The following is a 21,508-nucleotide window of genomic DNA, read 5'->3' as shown; positions in this document are numbered from 1 at the left end:
CATGTTCATCAAGGCAGAGAGACATTGACGTGCTCAAATGAAAAGGCTGGAAGGAGGTGACACACAATTGTTAACTAGCAGATTGCCCATACGTTTGCTACGGGCTATGCATATATAAATTAATTAGACAAATGATTAAGGTTGTCTGTAAGGTTAAAGCCCGTTTGTTCTCAAATGTCCGGACGTGTTCGGACATCAAACGAACGCTTAGTAGGCTATTTAAAATTCAACCGTATGGACAGTTCGGGCACCCTCAAATTTAGACCATATATGAGGGAGAAATGTGGTTGTTCGGACTATCCCCATGTTATCTCCAACACATGGGTCCAACACAAAAAACCCACCCCACAACGTACCGCCCCCTTTTTCTCTTGGGCCTTCCCTTTCTCATTCGGTTTTCTGCCATAGTGGTACATTTCTCGCTGGAGCTTTCTTCTTTAAAATCAAATGACACATGCCTCACCTTCGTCATGCGTTGCAACAAAGATGAATTTTTTCATATTTACTGTATAATAAAGTGGATTAAACTAACACATACTATTGACACAAAATAATAAATAACAATAGGGATCAGTCTGAAAGGTCCATTCAACTTCGCAAATGCACACTGACATGGGAAGTAAGTGGTATCCTGAATGTATTCCTAGTCACCAATAAGCTTCACCTCTAGCCCAGATACCATTCATTGCTAGAAGGGATACTTGATGTTCTTCTCTTCCACGTCCTTCCTCACATCTACTACTCCTAGTCTCTTCGCCAACGCGTTTCGTTGACGCCAACATCAGCGCGTTTGTCAGCGACGCCCCATCTTCTTCTTCTTCCTCCTTCTTCGCGAGTTTTAATTCTCATTCCTACTTATTTTTTATAATACTCTTTCTTTCTTGTTTCGCTTTACATTTTTTGAACACTCTTTCCATCTCCAACATCATGTACCACTTGGTCGCTTTTAGTTCCTTTTTCCTTCTTATTCATGGAGCACTCTCCCTTTCAACTATAGCATGAACCACCTCGCCAATCTAGTGTCGTGTTGTACTCATCCGCGAACATTTCAGAAACCGTCAACATGTGGACATCCTGCAGAGCATGGTCGTCATCCATCTTGGTGAACGCTAGGTCGTCCATGTCACGGGCGCATGGTGTCTGTTGTCCATGTTGGCAAGTGGTGATCGACCATGTCGCTGAGAGCCTGTTGATCGTCCTTGCCGACGAGCGCTTTTAAAATGATTCAACGCAATGAACTGCTTGCTTAATTAATTAATTACACAAATAGTTAACAACCTATCTAATTCTTCGCACGCCTGATTAACTGCCAACCAAATAGACTAATTACCGCCTAATTGGAAAAAATATCTCTACTTCTAATTGTCTATAGGCATAATTAAGTGTCTACCTAAACCATTAATTACATTAATGACTTGGTTTCAAAAATGATTGGGTGCAAAAAAATCTATTTAAATGGGCCTAATTAATTGCATACACAATTAACCGTCTAGTTAATTAATTACATTAATGGTTTTATTTCTAAATTGATTCAGTGCTAAATTTCCAAAATATTTTCGCATAAATGGCTGCTACGAATGACGAGGACTACCAAGTATTATAGGACACATTTCCTTAACGAATTTCTTGACATTTGAATGGACACACTTGATTTAGAATGAGTCTGTGTGTCTCTGTGTACTAATGACACGAAATATAATATGACCGTGTCCACGAACACATGTACGTGGTGGTATGACGACACGCCTTCCGTCGTGGCCGTCCTTGACGTTGTGATGCATGCCTTGGCATTCTCGAGTATCACGCAAGTACGCCCACAAGTAAAAGATATGTTCTTTTGTTCTTTATAGGAAACTTGTGATGGTCAATTAATAGTGAAGATAATAATAATGACATAGTGTGCATGATTAATGTTTTGTTATTGAGGAATATCTCATTTTGTTTTGGAAGGTTATCGAGATTAATATTATATCTATATTTTAGGAATTTAATCTCAAATATATGGTGCGACTTCTGAATTCTTAATTACCTATTTATGTACGTGATTGGAATGAATCAGAACCTGCGAAAGTAAGCACGAACAAGATATCTTCTTCAATAAGATTTGATTTTTTAATGGAAAGGAGAAAAACCAGTTGGTGAGAATGATGGGAGATAACGAATAAAAATCGAACGAAAATAAACCATACCAGGCTACCAACTCCTTCATTAGGAGTAGAGATTATGTATGCGGACTTGATGATTCGTGGTTGGTTAAGGCTGACCATAGTGGAGGTCGCAGCCGTTGGTGAGGATTATTCCGGTCAAACCCTAAATCATCATATATCACAAAACACTATTTGGTTCTAGTGTATTTGACATGTTTCATCCCCACATTTTTTCATAAATCCCCAAATTCTAGTGCATTTTTCTCAATACCCAATACACTATCCCTACCTAGTGGATCGGAGATAAATAAAGATATAAAGTTGGGTGAAGGTTGGGGTTTCACCTAATCCCTGCGGGGATTATCCCCACCAATCCCCTCAAAAACACTAGTACCAAATAAGGCCTAATGTGTGTTAAAGGCATTCTCTACTTTATTTTTACAAGAGAAAAATCGGGAATGGCAGGAGCACATTGGCATTGTTCTTTTTTTTTCACTTGAACAATCTGTGGGGTATTTGTTCCGAGTGATTGCAAACTCCAATGTTCCAAAAGACTGATGAGAGCATCAGTACTACTTCTCCAAGCGAGGGGTTCCTCCTCCACCTTCTTCCCCGGCCCCAAGTCGCCTGACCCCCTTGCCCTCGCTCATGCGCTCTCCGCGGCCTCCCGCTCCTCCAGGTCACCGTCGCGCCTCCACGCGCAGGTCCTCAAGCTCGGCATGTCCGGCGACACTTTCACCACGAACCACCTCCTCATCTCCTACTCCAGAAGCGGGCTACTCGGGAGCGCGCTGGCCGTGTTCGACGAAATGCCGCACAGGAACCTGGTTTCCTGGACCGCCATGGTGTCCGCCTCGACACGCGGTGGCGCGGCTGAACTGGGCATCGGGCTGTTCGTCTCCATGCTGAGGAGCGGCTTCTTCCCGAACGAGTTCTCTCTTGCCAGCGCGCTCCGTGCTGCCTGTGATCGGTCCGCTGCCCGTGCCAAGCTCCAGTTTGGCGCTTTGCTCCATGGCGTCGCGGTGAAGGTCGGCGTGGATGCCGATCCTTTCCTGGGAAGCTCATTGCTGCTCATGTATGCCAGACATGGGTGTGTCGCTGCTGCGGAGCGCGCATTTGCGGACGTCCGGTGCAAAGACTTGACGTGCTGGAACGCGATGCTGGAGGGTTATGTCTCCAATGGTTGTGGATATGGCGCGATGAGGGCCATGGCTCTGATGCAACAGTGTGGGCTACCAGCTGACATGTTCACCTACGTTTCAGCTCTCAAGGCATGTTCCATCACGGGGGAGCTGGATTTCGGACGGCGGCTTCATGGATGTGTCATCCATAACATGTTTGAGTCTGATACCTCCGTGATGAATGCTCTTGTTGATATGTATTTGAGATCCGGGCTGACGGACATTGCCATGGCTGCTTTTGGTAGGATCCGGCAAAAGGACACGATTTCTTGGAACACACTGATATCCCGTTTCGCGCATGATGAAGACGATAGAGCGGCTGCATGCTGCTTTGCTGATATGCCGCTATCGGGTTCTAAGCCTAATGAAGTCACTTTCTCTATCATGCTGAGGCTGAGTGGTGCTAAAGAGAACGCCTCACTTGGTCTTCAGATATTCAGCCTTTCCTATCGTCATGGCTACTCTGACGATGTTCTTGTCGCAAATGCAGTTATCAACATGCTTTCGAGATGTGGATTACTTAACTGCGCACATGGCTTCTTCTGTAACCTCAAGTTCAGAAACATTGTGACATGGAACGAGATGATTGCAGGTTATGGTCTGTACAGCTGTTCTGAAGATGCAATGAGGCTCTTCCGCAGCATGGTTTGCTTCGGTGAAAGACCAGATGAGTTCACCTATTCAGCCATTTTGTCTGCTTTCCAAGAATCTCATGAAGCAAGGAACCATGAGCAACTCCATGCAATTATTCTGAAACAAGGCGTTGCTTCACGGCAGTTCGTGTCAACTTCACTGATCAAGACAAAGGCAGTGTTTGGATCAGTTCAGGGTGCGCTGAAAGTCATTGAGGACACTGGCGAGATGGATTTTGTGTCATGGGGTGTCATCATCACTTCATTCCTCAAGCATGGCTTGAACAATGAGGTCCTTTTCCTTTTTAACTTGTTTAGAAGTGACCGCATGAACAAACCTGACGAGTTTATCCTAGCTACAGTCCTGAATGCCTGTGCGAACGCTGCACTGATCCGGCAGTCCAGATGTATCCATTCAATTGTTGTCAGGACGGGGCACTGGAAGCACTTCTGCGTGGCGAGCGCTCTAGTCGATGCGTATGCAAAGTGCGGTGACATATCAGCTGCGGAGAGTGCTTTTGCTACTATTTCATCAGTAAGTGCCGATGCCATATTGTACAACACCATGCTGACAGCTTACGCCAACCATGGCCGGATCAACGAAGCCCTCAGTCTCTACCAAGATATGGCACAGGCTCAATTGATCCCCACCCCAGCTACTTTTGTTGCCATTGTATCAGCGTGCAGCCATTTTGGGCTAGTTGAAGAGGGGAAGGTTGTGTTCAATCTGATGATGTCTGAAGGTCAGGGTATGAATCCAACGAGGGCCAACTTTGCTACCCTGGTTGATCTCCTGGCGCGGAAAGGGCTCCTTCGCGAGGCGAAAGGCGTGATCGAAGTAATGCCTTTCCAACCATGGCCTGCGGTTTGGAGGTCCCTGATGAACGGTTGTCGGATCCACGGGAACAAAGAACTTGGCGTGCTTGCAGCAGAGCAGATCATGAGGATGACCCCGAGCAGTGATGGCGCCTATGTATCGCTTTCGAATGTCTTTGCTGATGTTGGAGAGTGGCATTCTGCAGAAGAGGCTAGGATGGTGATGGCCGAGAATCAAGTCTGGAAGGTGCAAGGGTATAGCAGGATTGAGGTTTAGGGGTGTTGTGTATAGGCTAAGTTAGCACTAACAGCAGAATAGCTACTGTCCGTTGCAGCAAGACCTGCTATTGTCTCCCAAGCATCTGGCAAAATTTTGTTTATTATTTGGTTACAAAAATTTAGAAACAAATACACCTGAAAATAAGTCAGGCATGCTGCTATTTATTTCGGCCATTTGATGGACAACGCTCCAATTGAAGGAATAACATGTGCTAATAACAAACACCGACTATTAATTCAAAAAAAAACACCGACTATTAATTAATAATAGTTCATTGATCAGATAAGCAACATGAGATACATCATCATGCAAATTTCCTAATAACTAATGGCCAACATGGACCACCAACCGACCTTGGTTGGTCCACGTACGTCCATCTGTTATGCAATTATATTTCTAAAATGCGAAGCCAGCTATTCAGGTTTTACTAGTTTGCAAATCAAGATGTAAAACTGGAAGGCCATTGCATTTGATTCAAACAGCACATATCATTCCACACTTGTAAAAGCAGATGAATTATCTGAGCACTTTTCTGGCACATCTTCGTTGGACCTATTTGCCTCACGAGATGCATCTCCCAGAGTTTGGTCCTTGTTTTCAGAAACAAATTCACCGTTCTCGACTCTGGGTTCCTTTGGCTGCTGTAGTGAAGCACTGCTGGGTGGCTCCTGGTTTACGGTCCTAGCTTCTTCATTATGTTGCACTGATGCTGCATTCCTCAGTGACTCCTCATTTATATTTGTAGTCACTGCATTAGGTTGCGCTGTTATGGAGTCACTCAATGGCACAGGATTTGCAGCTGCTCCGGCCTCCTCATTGGGGAGAGGCATTGCAGCGTCAATTAGTAGCTCCTGCTTTATGCATCTAGCTTCATCATTAGGTTGCACCATTGCAGCATCTCTAGGTGGCTCTGCTCCCACTCTTCTATCTTCCATGTGAGGTTGTGGCATTGCAGTGCTGATGAGTGCTTCCTGCTTTACATTTCTAGCTTCCTCATTACGTAGCACCATTGGAGCGTTGCTGAGTGGCTCATGTTCTACTCTTCCACCTTCATCATCAGGTTGCAGCATTGCTGTGTCACTGAGTTGCTCCTGTTCCACTTTTGTAGCTTCGCCATCAGGTTGCAGCATTGCAGTCTCACCGGTCGGTTCATGTTTGGATGGCCAAGCGTCTTCAATAGGTTGCAGCATTGCAGTGTCACCGGTTGGTTCATGTTCGAATGGCCAAGCTTCATCAGGCTGGATCATTACAGTGTTGGTCACTGGATCTTCTGTTGTTACAGCTGGCTTCATAGGGACATCTGAATGATGAGCATCTCCAGGCACTCCAGTCTCATCCTTTTCCTCGTTAACTTCTTGGCCATTCTTCTTGATGAATTTATTCTTGTTCCGTTGCTTCTTGAAACCACCTTTCTTGGTCTTAAGTGATTTTGGAGTTTCAACAGGCTTTTTCTCGATCTCCTTACCTTGCCTTTTGCCAGGCACAACAATATATTTTGTGGTACCATTTGCACAACCCTCTGATTGGCCTGCAACTAATAAAGCCGGTGGATGATCCAATGTCCAACCTCAATACCCAAAGGATGAGAGCGGTACAATTTCGAAAGTGAATAACCAGGACAAAATGAGCAAACGAAAAGAATACCTTGGATTGCAAGAAGAGCAGTTCGGGCAGCTTTTATCTCTGCCTCTTTCTTTGTCCGTGCTGTAGCACCAATGTATTGTATTCCACCAATCTCTACGGTGCATATGTATGGACCTTGTTTGTTGCAAATATAAGATGGAATAGCATAATTCATCTTCTGAGCATACTCCTGAAGAAGATTCTTGCACAGACCAGTTTCTTGCTGGAAAGCAAGGTAAGATGTGTCAAGAAAGCACAGCAGGAAAGAGACTAGACAGTTATTATTCTAATTCAGTCATCCTCCTACGAATTAAGTACACTCAATCCTATAAAGCATGGTTTTAGACGTGATATCAAAAATTTAGTACTTGTACTGTGAGGTATGCATTTTTCTCTCAAGGACAGAAACGTCCCTATTGCGTTGTTCATGGTTCAGAAACCGAGGCAAAAGAAGTTGTGCATCTTCATTACTAACTGAATCCTACATTTAGCAAAGATACTAGCAGAATGAGGGGCTTGGATAAATACGAACAATTTCCTTCAGAAATAAACACAAACAAATGAGAGTAAATGATATGTTAAATGTGGCAAAATAATGAAATAAACAAGAGCTTTCCGATGCACCTTAAGATACTACGGCCAAAATTGCAGGCACTATTCAAAGACTAACTACAAGGAACACAAAAGATAATGGCATTCATATAGTCGACCCAATCTGTGCATCATCACAACTGGACCGTGAAGCATGTTTCTCATATTTAGGAATAAGGAAGCATGTAAATGCTGTAGGCAGCAGCAGAAATGGCGATTTTTCCACTACATGATTGAAGAGGGCCAGATGGTTAGTTCTTCCCAAGCACCACCAAAGAATAGAAAGATAGATTGTCATCCATCCTCTTACTAGCTTCTACGTTAAACAGAAAATTCTTTCTAACCATATGCTACCCACAATATTCTTTCTAACAATTTCACATAAGCACAGCCAGACTTGAGAAAGAAACAACAATCAACAACTTACGACTGCGGGGATGGTTGCATTGGTTGGTAACACCACAGACTTGCCGATTTCCATGAGCGCGACTTCGGCAGCCGACTGCTCTGCAGCCTTCCGGCTGAAGAACCCAGGCAAAGAGTCATACTTGGTGTTGTTTATCACGACGGAGGACTTGAAGATTGGCTCATGGGAAGGCCCCTCCTTGAGGGTTTGGTACTCTGGCGTCATGAGGCCGGCTTTCTGCGCGTACTCCTGCAGCCTGCTCTTGAAGACGTAGCAATTCTCAACCCCTGCGCCAAAATCAAGCGCACCACGGCTCAGGAAACCACATCGTTGCAATGTTGGACATGAAATTTGGGATTTTATCTCGGGGGAAATCTATGCTAGCATCCGATAACAAGTTCTGAGAAGACATGTAGTAGCAGCAAGTTGGGGCGCCCAAGAAACAAGATAACCTACGATCCGGAACCGACGCTCGAAAATAGCACAGCAGGGGAAGGACAGAAGGGGAGAGGGAGGGCCGGAGGGGGAGGGGAGGGAGAAGGGGATCTTGGGCGAACTTACTGATCCCGCCGCAGCCGCCGCCGTTGGGCGCGGGCGACGTGTTGGCCTCCGGCAGTGTCGCCATACCGGCACCATCCATGCCCACCGCGCCGCCGCTTTGGAGAATCAGAGAGGAGGGTTTTGTGCGGCCTCTTGTTGTGCCGGGGGTGAATGGCTGATGTGCATGTGTGCCTTTAGCACATAGTACTATACATGGCCAAAATATTCGCCTCTCGTTCGGTTGGTTCCCAAAAAGAGAAAACTTAACCCTAAAAAAAGATTATTTTAAGATAAAAAAGATTCAATGTACAAGAAATCTATTTTATGAAGATAAACAAGATTACTTGAGGGATTTCATACAAGCATGGATCCGCACATCCTCTTTATCCTGACTTACGTTTTTCATGATTTGAGCAAGTTTCAAGTGTTCCCATTCTCGGATGGGCGCACATCAAGGACTTGCGGCAACCGCCGAAGGATCTCAAGTTCATCATCACGTTGGGTCTTTGAGAGTTGTGAAAACATAGGAATGATGTGGTTCTTGAAGAAGCTACCTCCTCCATTTGAGAAGTACTTCCGAGCATCAACCGTGAAGGAAGAACTTGGAAGACGGCTGGGCTTCTCATGGGGGACGTTGATTCTTTCTTTGGTAGGATATCAAGGCGGGCAAGTGGCGAGTAGTAAGCTAGGTTATCTAGGTGGAGACTGCCATAGCATGGTTGTAACTGTAAGCGGTGAGATGTAATTTTCAAACGATGCAAGGCGCGGTGGAGGGTCTCTTCACCCACTTCTTCTATTAATGGATGATATGCACACTTGTGCAAATTCTAGAAATAAATGTGCTCCCATTCGATCTTGTTACTTTTGAAGGTTAAAGACTCCTAGGCTGTAGAAGTTTTGGTTAGGAATCGATTTATGATTTACCCCCAATAGTTTGTGAAGGTTTGGAACTGCCTCAAAGTCTACCACTAATGGTTGGAAATCGCCTTTGTAGTAACGTCCATCCCTCCAACGACGATTAGCTTCGCTCCAAGGAAGTGAACATCGGACATCTTCGCCTCAGGTGATGATACAATACACAAGGGGTGGCCCATCGACCAGGAAGCGCGGTGTTGGGACGGCCCGAGGGCCCAGGAGGCTTGCCGGCAGACCGTCTCTAGAAAGCAGTCCAGGGGATCGGCTCAGAGCAGGAGCGTCATCTTAGCGTGTGTCTGAGCTAGATCCGACAATCCCTCGGTAGGGTCAGGGGCAGACCCATGTTGGGCCGAGTGGGGGCCTAGGCCCCAACTCAATTTCTGTTTTTTCAGCTTTGAAGCCTAGTTTTCACTAGTTGGGCCCCCATTGAAATTTTGGGTTGGGTCCGCCCCTGAGTAGGGTATCCTAACTAGGCAACTTGGCACGATGGTAACAGAAGCAGGGTTTTACCCATGTTCGAGCTCTCACGTAGAAGACACCACCCTACTCATGCTCTTGTCTATTTGAGTTGGGGTGTGTACAAATTACAGGTGAATACCAAGGGGTCCTTAGCCCGGCAGGGAACCGACGTAGTATGGAATCCACAGCCGGGACACTGTCAGCAGCCCCTAAACTAGTCTTTAAGCTTGACTACACCTTGGGCACTTTGAGTTGCATGTCGTCTTTGGTCGCCGGGCTTGAAACAGGTTCAACAAAGCATCCCTTAACAACACCTTCATGCAGCCGGCCTCCATCTACCGGGCTGCGCCCCGACGCGACACAAACTACCTCGGTCTTGAATTATCAAAGGAGATAGCCGACCTGTGACACTACAGATTTCTGTCAGTACCCTCGATAGAGTACCTTGCGTAGCTGGAAGTCACAGATAAGAGCTCACACCGATAATTTTCCCAAGTTCGGGTCTCCATGGTGGAGTACTACCCTGCGTCCTACTTGTTGTTATTCATTAATGGTGGAATACCTCATGTGAGGGTGTACAATGGGGTGAATGGGATACTATCGAGAGTTGTTCTACGAGAGAGTCGATGGGAATGAGAACCCCCTAGCCTCCCCTTATATACATGTTGGAGGCTAGGGTTTTACAAGGGGACATGCGATCTAGGTCGCCTCTGCCATCAACTTGGGGTTCAAGCTTATCAGGGAACACTTATCTCTTCCTCTGGGCTCCTTCCCGTCGTCACGTGGGTAATGGGCTTAGCAGCCCCCCTATCAGGCGTGCTGTCGGGTTCCTTGTTGGTGAGCCACACTCGGTGTATTGCGCCGTTAGTAGCCCCCGAGCACGTCGGAGGTCGCAGAAGTTAGTCTTCAAGGTCTTCGACGGGCTCTGTTTTCGTAGAGCTTGGTGATACGTCTCCAATGTATCTATAATTTTTTATTGTGACATGTTATTATAGTATCAATCTTGGATGTTTTATATGCAATTATATGTCATTATATATCATTTTTTAGACTAACCTATTAACTTAGTGCCAAGTGCCAGTTACTGTTTTTTTGCCTATTTTTGTTTTTCAGGAATTCGGTATCAAACGAAGTCCAAATGCCACGAAACCTTTTGACAATTTTTTTTCTGGACATAAGAGACCCTGGAAGCTTCGGGAGGAAGTCAGAAGGTGAAGGAGGTGGCCATGATCCACCAGGGCACGCTGTGATTCATGAGAGGGAGCAACTTCAATAGCTTTGGCTGTGAAAACTCTTGGTCTTGGAGCACCGGTGTCATCAGTTCACCCAAGATCAGCAGGACAAATAACTACTAGGTTTGTGCCAGAAAAGCATCTTGCATGACGGGGAAAGAGTGGAAAAGGAAAGAGATTCATCAGCTATGGAATCTGATAGGGGGGTAGGCGCACCCTGGTGTCCTGTGGGCCCACCTTTGCTCCGTTTGACCTAATTCCGCCTCTGTAAATTTTCTAAAATCGGGAAACCGACAGGGAGACACCCAAAACACTTTTTTCGTCGCCGCAAGTTTCTGTTCCCACGAGATCCCATCTGGAGGCCTTTTCCGGTGCTCTGCCGGAGGGGTAATCGATCACGGAGGGCTTCTACATCAACCTTGCTGCCCCTACAATGATGTGTGAGTAGTTTACCATAGACCTACGGGTCCATAGCTAGTAGCTAGATGACTTCTTCTCTCTCTTTGATCTTCAATACAATGTTCTTGGAGATCTATTCGATGTAATCCTTTTTTGCGGTGTGTTTGTTGGATTCGATGAATTGTGAGCTTAGATCAAATTATCCATGAATATTGTTTGGGTCTTCTCTGAACTCTTTTATGCATGGTTACTATAGCTTTGTATTTCCCTCTGGTCTTTTGATTTGGTTTGGCCAACTAGATCGATTTATCTTGCAATGGGAGAGGTGCTTTGTGATGGGTTCAGTCTTGCGATGATCTATACCCCAGTGATAGAAGGGGACAAGACACATATTTGTATTGTTGCCATTAAGGATAAAACGATGGTTTTTATTCATATTACTTGAGTTTACTTTGTCTACATCATGTCATGTTGCTTAAGGCGTTACTCTATTCTTTATGAACATAATACTCTAGATGCATGCTGGATAGCAGTCGACATATGAAGTAATAGAAGTAGATGCGGGCAGGAGTCGGTCTACTTGTCTCGAACGTGATGCCTATATACATGATCATTGCCTTTCATATCATCATGATTATTCACTTTTCTATCAATTGCCCAACGGTAATTTGTTTACTCACCGTATGCTATATTCAAGAGAGAAGCCTCTAGTGAAAACTATGGCCCCCGGGTCTTTTTTATCATATATTAAAATCCAAAAATACCTTGCTGCAATTTTATTTACTTTATTTTACTTTGTGTTTTTTTATCTATCTATCACTATGAGATTTGATCCTTGCAATTAACCGCCAAGGGATTGACAACCCCTTGTTTGCGTTGGGTGCAAGTATTTGTTATTTGTGTGTAGGTACTGCTAACAAAGTGTTGATTGGTTCTCCTACTGAATTGATAACCTTAGTTCTTAACTGAGGGAAATACTTATCTCTAGTGTACTGCATCATCCTCTCTGTCGGTGTCAAAATCGGCGGATCTCGGGTAGGGGGTCCCGAGCTGTGGATCTAGAATCAATGGGGAACCGATGAATACAGTGTTTACCTAGGTTCGTGCCCTCTCAAAGAGGTAAAACCCTACGTACAACTTGATTGTATTTGATGTATGATATGGTTACATAGTAGATCTACCTCGAGATCAGGTGAGCTAAACCCTAAGTCGATAAGGTGATGGATGTAGCTCTGGCCCTAAAGACCTAAACCCTCTAGTTTATATAGACACCAGTAGGGTTAGAGTTACATGTGATTGGTTACAATGAAGGAAATATCATGCTAATCTTGACTTGGAGGGCACACCATGACTCTGAAGATCTCCTGTCCGGTCACGGGTCCGCACTCTAGCTTGGCCCCATAGTGGCCCATCAATCCGGCCCACATGTAGTAGGTCGACGGCCCAGGGACCCCTTAGTCCAGGACTCCTCAGTAGCCCCCGAACTAGCCTCCAACGCCAAGGCTTATATCCGGCGTCCGCACATATCATGGTCTTCGGCTTGTGAGGCGAGTTCGTCATCTAGTCCCATGCGTGCTTGGAGTTGAGTAGTGTCCGAAATCCGGAGTGTTTACCTTACTTAGCCCCAAAGGCCAAAGTGCTAAAGTGTGAATAGTACCCACGTGTGACAACTTTTATCGAAGGGCCATGTTCGGTCATAACACCGAACGGCGGGAGGTTCTTGATGCGCAGCTCGAGGCCACCCCTCCATTGGCATGCCTCATCAAGGTAGAGATCGTGCTCCGTTTTTTTGGGGATATGACCAATAACTTCGATTCCTCACCCGTGCATGACATTGCTAGTGTATCAGGAAGTGGAGAGGCCCGCGGCGTGAAAAAAGGGGGGGCCTTGGCTTCTATGCGGACTATAAAGAGGGGAACAACTACAGTTAACACCTCACGCCTTCTTCCACCTCCCGTTGTTATCCTTCCAATCTCTAGAGCTCCAGCGCCCGCTTTGCTATTCTGCAGTGATTCCCTTTCAGCTCCTCCCTAGCCCCAGCCATGGCTGGATCTAGCGCAACTGGCAAGTGGGACGCCTCCACTATCACCAACGACGACATCATGGAGCTGAAGCGGGCCGGCTACTTATTGGCCGACATATCCCATCGGGCCCCCGAGGAGGGCGAAATCATCCCCACGCCCAAGTCAGGCGAGAGGGTAGTATTCCTTCCCCATTTTATCTGGGGGCTAGGATTTCCTGTGCACCCCTTTGTGAGGGGGTTGATATTCTTCTATGGCTAGATTTCCATGATCTAGCCTCCAACTTCCTCCTCCATATTTCGGCCTTCATCATTGTCTGTGAGGCCCTGCTGCCGGTTCAGCCGCACTTCAGGCTGTGGATGAAAGTGTTCAGCGTCAAGCCTAAGGTGGTCAGTGGCGCCCAGGCGGACTGCGACGGAGCCATGATCAGTAAGCTGACCCGAGTCCAATGGTCTGAGGGTCGGTTTATTGACACCGTCAAGGTGTGGCAAAAGGAGTGGTTCTATATCACAGAACCAAGGGATGCAGTCTGGGCGGCTGCTCCCGAATTCTGATCTGACCCCCCATCGAGATTGACCTCGTGGACCCAAAAGGGCCCTAACTGGGGGTCCGCTAGTGAGGTGAATATGCTGTAGAAGCGCGTCATCAGCATGATGGAGACCGGCGCCAAGCTGACCAACGTGGTCCGGATAATGCTCAGGCGTTGGCTCCTTCCTTGCCAGCAAAGGGTTAACCCCATGTGGGCTTACAAATCCGATGACCCGACCACCATGCAGTACCTTTACGGGACAACCCACGACAAGGTGTGGGGTCAACTATTCAAGTCCGAGGAGGACTGGTCGGCCGAGAATGAAGACATAGGCCTCGATGCCGCAACCCAGTCGAAGAATAATTGATCCCTTCCCTGGTCCATATTTGGGAAGGCGTACTGCATAGAATCCGGTCTAAACATCTGTTTGTGGTTTTTATAGGGCTGGCTTGAAACGTCTGAGAAGGTCAGTAGCCTGGCTCCTCTACCTGAAGGGCCTCGATCAGCCCGACTGGAGGGGTTGCTGGTCGTGGCGCCTTACAAGGCACCAGAAAAGAAGGGGAAGAAGAAGGATTTAGCGGAGGCTAGAGAGGTCGTCCGGGCACCAAGTCCGGAGACACTGCTGCCCCGTCTGCCCTAGATGGGGATGAGGAGGACGACGAGGAGGAAAGCGCCTCCTCCCACTCCAATAAGAGGGCGGCGGATGGGGACGTCGAGGAGGAGCAGCCTCCTCGGGCCCAGAAGAGGCACTGCAGGCCCAAGCTGATCCTGCCCGACAGTTCAGACTCCGAAGAGGAGTTTGTGGCGTCCGAGAAGGTTCCAGATAGGGAACCTAGGGTCAAGCTCCCTGCTGCCAGGTACGTACTTTGGCGTTTGTAGTTGCTTTATTCTAAATAGTCCTTCGCTTCGTGGAAGCTGATTGTATCATGTCACATCCCACCGCGCAGCCACCCCGCCAAGCAGACCTCGAAGGGGACATCTCCGCTCACCGAATTGGCGGATAGTGGATCCGCCTCACACTCCACACCTCCCATGATCCCCGAAGAAGTCAGGGAAGCGTTGTCCCAAAGGACCTTGATGCCTGCTTGAACTACGTCGGTATTTCCCCAAAGAGGAAGGGATGATGCAGCACAGCGATGGTCGGTATTTCCCTTAGTGATGAGATCAAGGTTATCGAACTAGTAGGAGAACCAAGCAACACAACGTAAACAGCCCCTGCACACAAATAACAAATATTCGCAACCCGACGTGTTAAAGGGGTTGTCAATCCCTTTCGGGTAACGATGCCTCGAATTGGCGAGAAGACATGATAAAGTTGTGATAGATAGGATAGATAGATCGCAAGATAAATAAAGTACAGCAAGGTATTTTTGTATTCTTGGTTTAGTAGATCCGAAAATAAAAGCAAAGTGAAATAGATCACAAAGGCAAATATGATGAAAAGAGACCCAGGGGCCGTAGGTTTCACTAGTGGCTTCTCTCGAGAAAAATAGCAAACAGTGGGAAAACAATTACTGTTGGGCAATTGATAGAACTTCAAATAATCATGACGATATCCAGGAAATGATCATTATATAGGCATCATGTCCAAGATTAGTAGACCGACTCCTGACTGCATCTACTACTATTACTCCACACATTGACCGCTATCCAACATGCATCTAGTGTATTAAGTTCATGGAAAAATGGAGTAATGCAATAAGAACGATGACATGATGTAGACAAGATCTATTTACGTATAAATAGACCCCATCTTGTTACCCTTAATAGCAACAATAAATATGTGTCGTTTCCCCTTCTGTCACTAGGATCAAGCATCGTAAGATCGAACCCATCACAAAGCACCTCTTCCCATTGCACGATAAATAGATCAAGTTGGCCAAAAAAAACCAAATATCGGAGAAGCAATACAAGGGTATAATCAATCATGAATATAAGAGATCAAAGAAGACTCAAATAACTTTCATGGATAAAAACTCAGATCAGGTCATAAACTCAAAGTTCATCGGATCCCAACAAACACACCACAAAAAGACTTACATCATATGGATCTCCAAGAGACCATTGTATTGATAATCAAGAGAGAGAGAGAGAGGTAGAGAGAGAGAGAGAGGAAGCCATGTAGCTACTAACTACGGAACCATAGGTCTACAAAGAACTACTCACGCATCATCGGAGAGGCACCAATGGACTGATGAACCCCTCCGAGATGGTGTCTAGATTGGATTTGGTGTTTCTGGAACTTGCAGCGGCTGGAATTGAGTTTTGTCATATCCCCAGGGTTTCTGGAATATTGGGGTATTTATAGAGCAAAGAGGTGGTGCGGGAGGCCATCGAGGTGGGCACAACCCACCTGGGCGCGCCTGGCCCCCCAAGCGTGCCCTGGTGGGTTGTGCTCCCCTCGGAGCTCCCCTTAGGTACTTTCTTGGCCCACTGGATGTCTTTTGGTCCAAAAAAATCCACAAAAAGTTTCACTGCGTTTGGACTCCGTTTGGTATTGATTTCCTGTGATGTAAAAAACAAGCAGAAAACAACAACTGGCACTCGACACTATGTCAATAGGTTAGTACCAAAAAATGATATAAAATGACTATAAAATGATTGTAAAACATCCAAGAACAATAATATAACAGCATGGAACAATCAAAAATTATAGATACGTTGGAGACGTATCAGCATCCCCAAGCTTAATTCCTGCTCGTCCTCGAGTAGGTAAATGATAAGAACATAATTTTTGATGTGGAATGCTGCCTAACATGTTCATCAGATAATCTTTTCTTTGTAGGATGGACATTTTGACTTTTATATGGTTCAAAGCAATAGTCTAGTTTTGACATGAAGACTTTAATACTCAAGCATATCAAGAAGCAACCATGTCTTTCAAAATATCAACACTAAAGCAAGTTATACCTAGCCCATTATGCTCAATTATTGATCCATTCATGAAACACACTTGAATATTAGCTACACCCGATGCTCAAATATGATCATAGTGCCCCTTAGTTGGTGCTTTATAAGAGAAGATGGAGACTCAAGTTCAAAATAAAAATTGCATAAAGTAAAAGAAAGGCCCTTCGTAGAGGGAAGTAGGGAATTGTAGAGGTGCCAAAGCTCAAAGCGAAAATTGAGAGATAAATTTTTTTTGGGAGGCATACTTTTCCCACCAACAAAAACGGCTTAGAGCTCTCAACACTTTCCATGCTAGATACATCATAGGCGGTTCCCAAACAGAAAATAAAGTTTATTCCTTTTTCCACCATTACTTTCACTTCCCATGGCTAACCGTATCCACGGGTGCCCTCCATACCAACACTTTCCAAGGAATTTATTATTTGACAACATAAAGTAAATTCATTTTTCATTTCGGGAACGGGCATCCCTAATACCTTTGTCGTACTCTCGTGCAATGACAAGTGAATAAACACTCATCGTGAGAATAACACATCTAGCATGGAAAATATTGGCCACCCCTCACCGCCTCACGAGCGGTACGAGCACATAAAAGAGAATTTTATTTTGAAAATTAGAGATGGCACATGAAAATTTGCTTAGAATGGCATGGAAATACCGCATATAACTCATAATTTTTAATCTTGACTTTGATGGTAGGTTCCCATTCATCATGTAATTTTCTAGGAATTGAAACTTCTAATTCCAACTTTTCTTCAAAAGCTTTCATCATAGCATCAACAATATGTTTAGTAAAAGCTTTATTTTGCTCATAAGCATGGGGTGAATTTATCATGGATTGCAACAAAGAAATACAATCAACCAAAGAGCAACTACCATAATTAAAGTCTTTGTAATCTAAAATAGTGGGCACATCACTAGTTAAAGTCTTGACCTCTTCAAACCCACTTTTATCAATTTTTTCAACAAGATTTTCACCCTCTGAATCATAGGGATGCCTTCTAGCTAAAGTTGACTCTTTTTCAGTCCCTTTTTCATCAATATTAATTTTACTAAACAAAGAATCAATAGAAGAAACACCAGTCATTTTAAGATCTTCATCACTTTTATGAAAGTAATCACTAGAAAACGCCCTTTCTAAAAATTCTCTATTAGCTCTAAGCATAGAGGTTCTTTTCTTACTTTCATCCACAGAAACGTAAAGAGCTTTAATTGATTCCTCAACTTTAGGCACAAAATTTTTCATCTTGAGAGTTTCTACATCATGAGAAATTCTATCAGTACTTCTAGAAAAATCATCAACCTTATTCAACTTTTCTTCTATCAAAGCATTGAAAACTTTTTGAGTATTGATAAATTCTTTAATATTATTCTCAAGATCAGAGGCATTTCTTTTATTATTATAAGAGGGATTACCATAGGAATTACCATAACTATTAGAGAAATTACTAGGAAAAGGCCTAGGATTAAAATTACCTCTATAAGCATTGTTACTGAAATTGTTTCGCGAGATAAAATTCACATCTGTGGCATCACTATTTTGCTCAATCAAAGTAGACAAAGGCACATCATTAAAATCAATAGGAGAACTTTTATTAGCAACCAACTTCATAAGAGCATCAACTTTTCACTCAAAGAATTTATTTCTTCTACCGAATTGACTTTTTTACTAGTAGGAGCTCTTTCGGTATGCCATTATGAGTAATTGACCATAATATTGTCTATAAATTTAGTAGCTTCACCCAAAGTAATTTCCATAAAAGTACCTCCCGTGGCAGAGTCCAAAAGATTAGGAGAAACAAATTCAACCCCGCATAATTTTTTTGTATTATCATCCAAAGATTTAACCCATGAGTTGGGCAATTCCTTAGCATTAATTTCATCCTTTCCCAAGATTGTGCAACATGCTCATGTTCAAGTTGCTTGAAATTCATGATCTGGGTTCTAAGGGAAATGTTTTTGCGGATGGAAATACTTAGTAATAAAAGCAGCCTTGCACTTGTTCCAATAATCAGTACTATTGCAAGGCAAAGAAGAAAACCAAAAGTTTGCACAATCTCGCAAAGAAAATGGAAACAATTTCAAATTCACAACATCATTGTCCACATATTTTTTATTTTGCATATCGCATAATTCCACGAATGTGTTAAGATGGGACGCGACATCCTCATTAGGAGTACCGGTAAATTGATCCTTCATAACAAGATTCAGCAAAGCAATATTAATTGTTGGGGAACGTTGCATGGGAAACAAAAAATTTCCTATGCTCACCAAGATAAATCTGGGAGATGAACATCTACGAGAGGATAGATTGCATCTGCATACCCTTGTAGATCACTAAGCGAAAGCGTTAAGAAACGCGGTTGATGTAGTCGAACGTCTTCGCGATCCAATCATGATCCATACCGCGAACTCCGATCCAAGTGTTGAACGGACGACACCTCCGCGTTCAACATACGTATGGCTTGATGAAGCCTTCACCTCCTCGATCCAGCGAGCGATGGTGAAGTAGTATCTCGAGTCCTCCAGCGGCACGACAGCGTGGTGGCGGTGGTGGTGGAAGAATCTCAGCAGGGCTTCGCTAAGCGCTACAAAGATGAAGAGGGATGCGAGGGAGAGGAAAGGCATCGTCGTGGAACATTCCAATACCCTTTGTCCAATATATCAATCTTCGCCTCTGGACCATTCCAGAGTTCCTCGTCACGTCTGGGATCTCATCCGGGACTCCGAACAACCTTCGGTAACCACCATAATGACTCAACTATACTTATACCATCACCAAACGTTAAGTGTGTAGACCCTGCGGGTTCGAGAACTATGCAGACATGACCGAGACACCTCTACAGTCAATAACCAATAGCGGGACCTGGATGCCCATATTGGTTACTACATAGTCTACGAAGATCTTATCGGTCGAACCTCGATGTCAAGGATTCAGCTAGTCTCGTATGAAGTTCCCTTTGTCTATCGGTATGTTACTTGCCCGAGATTCAATCGTCGGTATCTCCATACCTAGTTCAATCTCGTTACCGACAAGTCTCTTTACTCATTCCATAATACAAGATCATGTGACTAACTCATTGGTCACATTTCTTGCAAGCTTATTATGATGTTGTATTACCGAGTGGACCCTGCGATACTCTCCGCCATACGGAGTGACAAATCCCAGTCTTGATCCATGCCAACTCAATGTACACCCTCAGACATACCTGTAGAGCACCTTTAGAGTCACCCAGTTACGTTGCGACGTTTGGTACACACAAGGCACTCCTCCGGTGTCAGTGAGTTGCATGATCTCATGGTCATAGGAACATATACTTGACAAGCAGAAAAATGATAGCAATAAACTTGATACGATCATATGCTACGTTCATAGTTTGGTCTTGTCCATCACATCATTCTCCTAATGATGTGATCCCGTTATAAAATGACAACTCATGTCCATGGCTAGGAAACCATAGCCATCTTTGGTCAACGAGCTAGTCCGGTAGAGGCTTACTAGGGACATGTTGTTGTCTATGTATCCACACATGTATTTGAGTTTCCGATCAATACAATTATAGCATGGATAATAAAAGATTATCATGAACAAGGAAATATAATAATAACCACTTTATTATTGCCTCTAGGGCATATTTCCAACATTAATATCACAAGACTCCGCACTAGTGGCGGGAGGAGCAATCGGAGTGCTAATAAAATCATTGTTGTTGGTGTTTGAGAAATCACACAACTTGGTGTTCTCTTGAGTCGTGATGACTTCACAACAAGATTGCACTCAAAAACAGATCTGACGAGAAAACAGCGAATGAAAAAGAGGGCGAATAAAACGGCAAATTTTTGTGAAGTGGGGGAGAGGAAAACGAGAGGCAAATGGCAAATAATGTAAATTGCAAGGAGATGAGATTTGCGATTAGGAACCTAGTTGATGTTGAAGATCCTCCCAGGCAACGGCGCTAGAAATTCCTTTTGATGCCTGCTTGAACTATGTCGGTATTTCCCCAAAGAGGAAGGGATGATGCAGCACAGCGACGGTAGGTATTTCCCTCAGTGATTTGACCAAGGTTATCGAACCAGTAGGAGAACCAAGCAACACAACGTAAACAACCCCTGCACACAAATAACAAATACTCGCAACCCGATGTGATAAATGGGTTGTCAATCCCTTTCGGGTAACGATGCCTCAAATTGGCAAGAAGACATGATAAAGTTGTGATAGATAGGATAAATAGATTGCAAAATAAATAAAGTGCAGCAAGGTACTTTTGTATTTTTGGTTTAGTAGATCTGAAAATAGAATCAAAGTAAAATAGATCGCAAAGGCAAATATGATGAAAAGAGACCCAGGGGCCGTAGGTTTCACAAGTGGCTTCTCACGAGAAAAATAGCAAACAGTGGGAAAACAATTAATGTTGGGCAATTGATAGAACTTCAAATAATCATGACGATATCCAGGCAATGATCATTATATAGGCATCACGTCCAAGATTAGTAGACCGACTCCTGCCTGCATCTACTACTATTACTCCACACATCGACCGCTATCCAGCATACATCTAGTGTATTAAGTTCATGGTAAAACAGAGTAATGCAATAAGAATGATGACATGATGTAGACAAGATCTATTTATGTAGAAATAGACCCCCATCTTGTTATCCTTAATAGCAATGATACATACATGTCATTTCCCCTTCTGTCACTAGGATCAAGCACCGTAAGATCGAACCCATCACAAAGCACCTCTTCCCATTGCAAGATAAATAGATCAAGTTGGCCAAACAAAACCCAAATATCAGAGAAGAAATACGAGGCTATAATCAATCATG

General features: G+C 44.4%; 2 protein-coding genes across 2 annotated transcripts; one reads left to right on the top strand and one right to left on the bottom strand.

Moving 5' to 3' along the window:
• Positions 1-2,649: 2,649 nt before the first annotated feature.
• LOC123111380 (pentatricopeptide repeat-containing protein At3g09040, mitochondrial) lies at positions 2,650-5,255 on the top strand. The gene has a single exon (XM_044532168.1). The coding sequence runs from the start codon at positions 2,705-2,707 to the stop codon at positions 5,051-5,053; it is 2,349 nt and encodes a 782-aa protein (XP_044388103.1). The 5' UTR covers positions 2,650-2,704; the 3' UTR covers positions 5,054-5,255.
• Positions 5,256-5,312: 57 nt separating this feature from the next.
• LOC123111381 (double-stranded RNA-binding protein 8) lies at positions 5,313-8,413 on the bottom strand. The gene is made up of 4 exons (XM_044532169.1): positions 8,238-8,413; positions 7,698-7,963; positions 6,701-6,902; positions 5,313-6,590 (listed from the first exon to the last, which is right to left on the bottom strand). The coding sequence occupies exons 1-4, from the start codon at positions 8,314-8,316 to the stop codon at positions 5,545-5,547; spliced, it is 1,593 nt and encodes a 530-aa protein (XP_044388104.1). The 5' UTR covers positions 8,317-8,413; the 3' UTR covers positions 5,313-5,544.
• Positions 8,414-21,508: the final 13,095 nt, after the last annotated feature.

Source organism: Triticum aestivum, chromosome 5B (assembly GCF_018294505.1).
Source record: "Triticum aestivum cultivar Chinese Spring chromosome 5B, IWGSC CS RefSeq v2.1, whole genome shotgun sequence".
In the NCBI taxonomy this organism is placed as follows: Eukaryota; Viridiplantae; Streptophyta; class Magnoliopsida; order Poales; family Poaceae; genus Triticum; species Triticum aestivum.
Note: the sequence above shows the minus strand (reverse complement) of the source record. Positions and strands in the feature narration are given on the sequence as shown.

What these genes read in the sequence shown, in the direction of transcription:
- LOC123111381 (XM_044532169.1), bottom strand. Translation starts at nt 8,316, where the DNA reads ATGGATGGTGCCGGTATGGCGACACTGCCGGAGGCCAACACGTCGCCC. An exon ending in CGGCGGCTGCGGCGGGATCA is followed by an intron (nt 7,964 to 8,237) that starts GTAAGTTCGCCC and finishes ATTTTGGCGCAG; the next exon opens with GGGTTGAGAATTGCTACGTC. An exon ending in TGCTCTTCTTGCAATCCAAG is followed by an intron (nt 6,591 to 6,700) that starts GTATTCTTTTCG and finishes CGGCTTTATTAG; the next exon opens with TTGCAGGCCAATCAGAGGGT.
- LOC123111380 (XM_044532168.1), top strand. Translation starts at nt 2,705, where the DNA reads ATGAGAGCATCAGTACTACTTCTCCAAGCGAGGGGTTCCTCCTCCACC.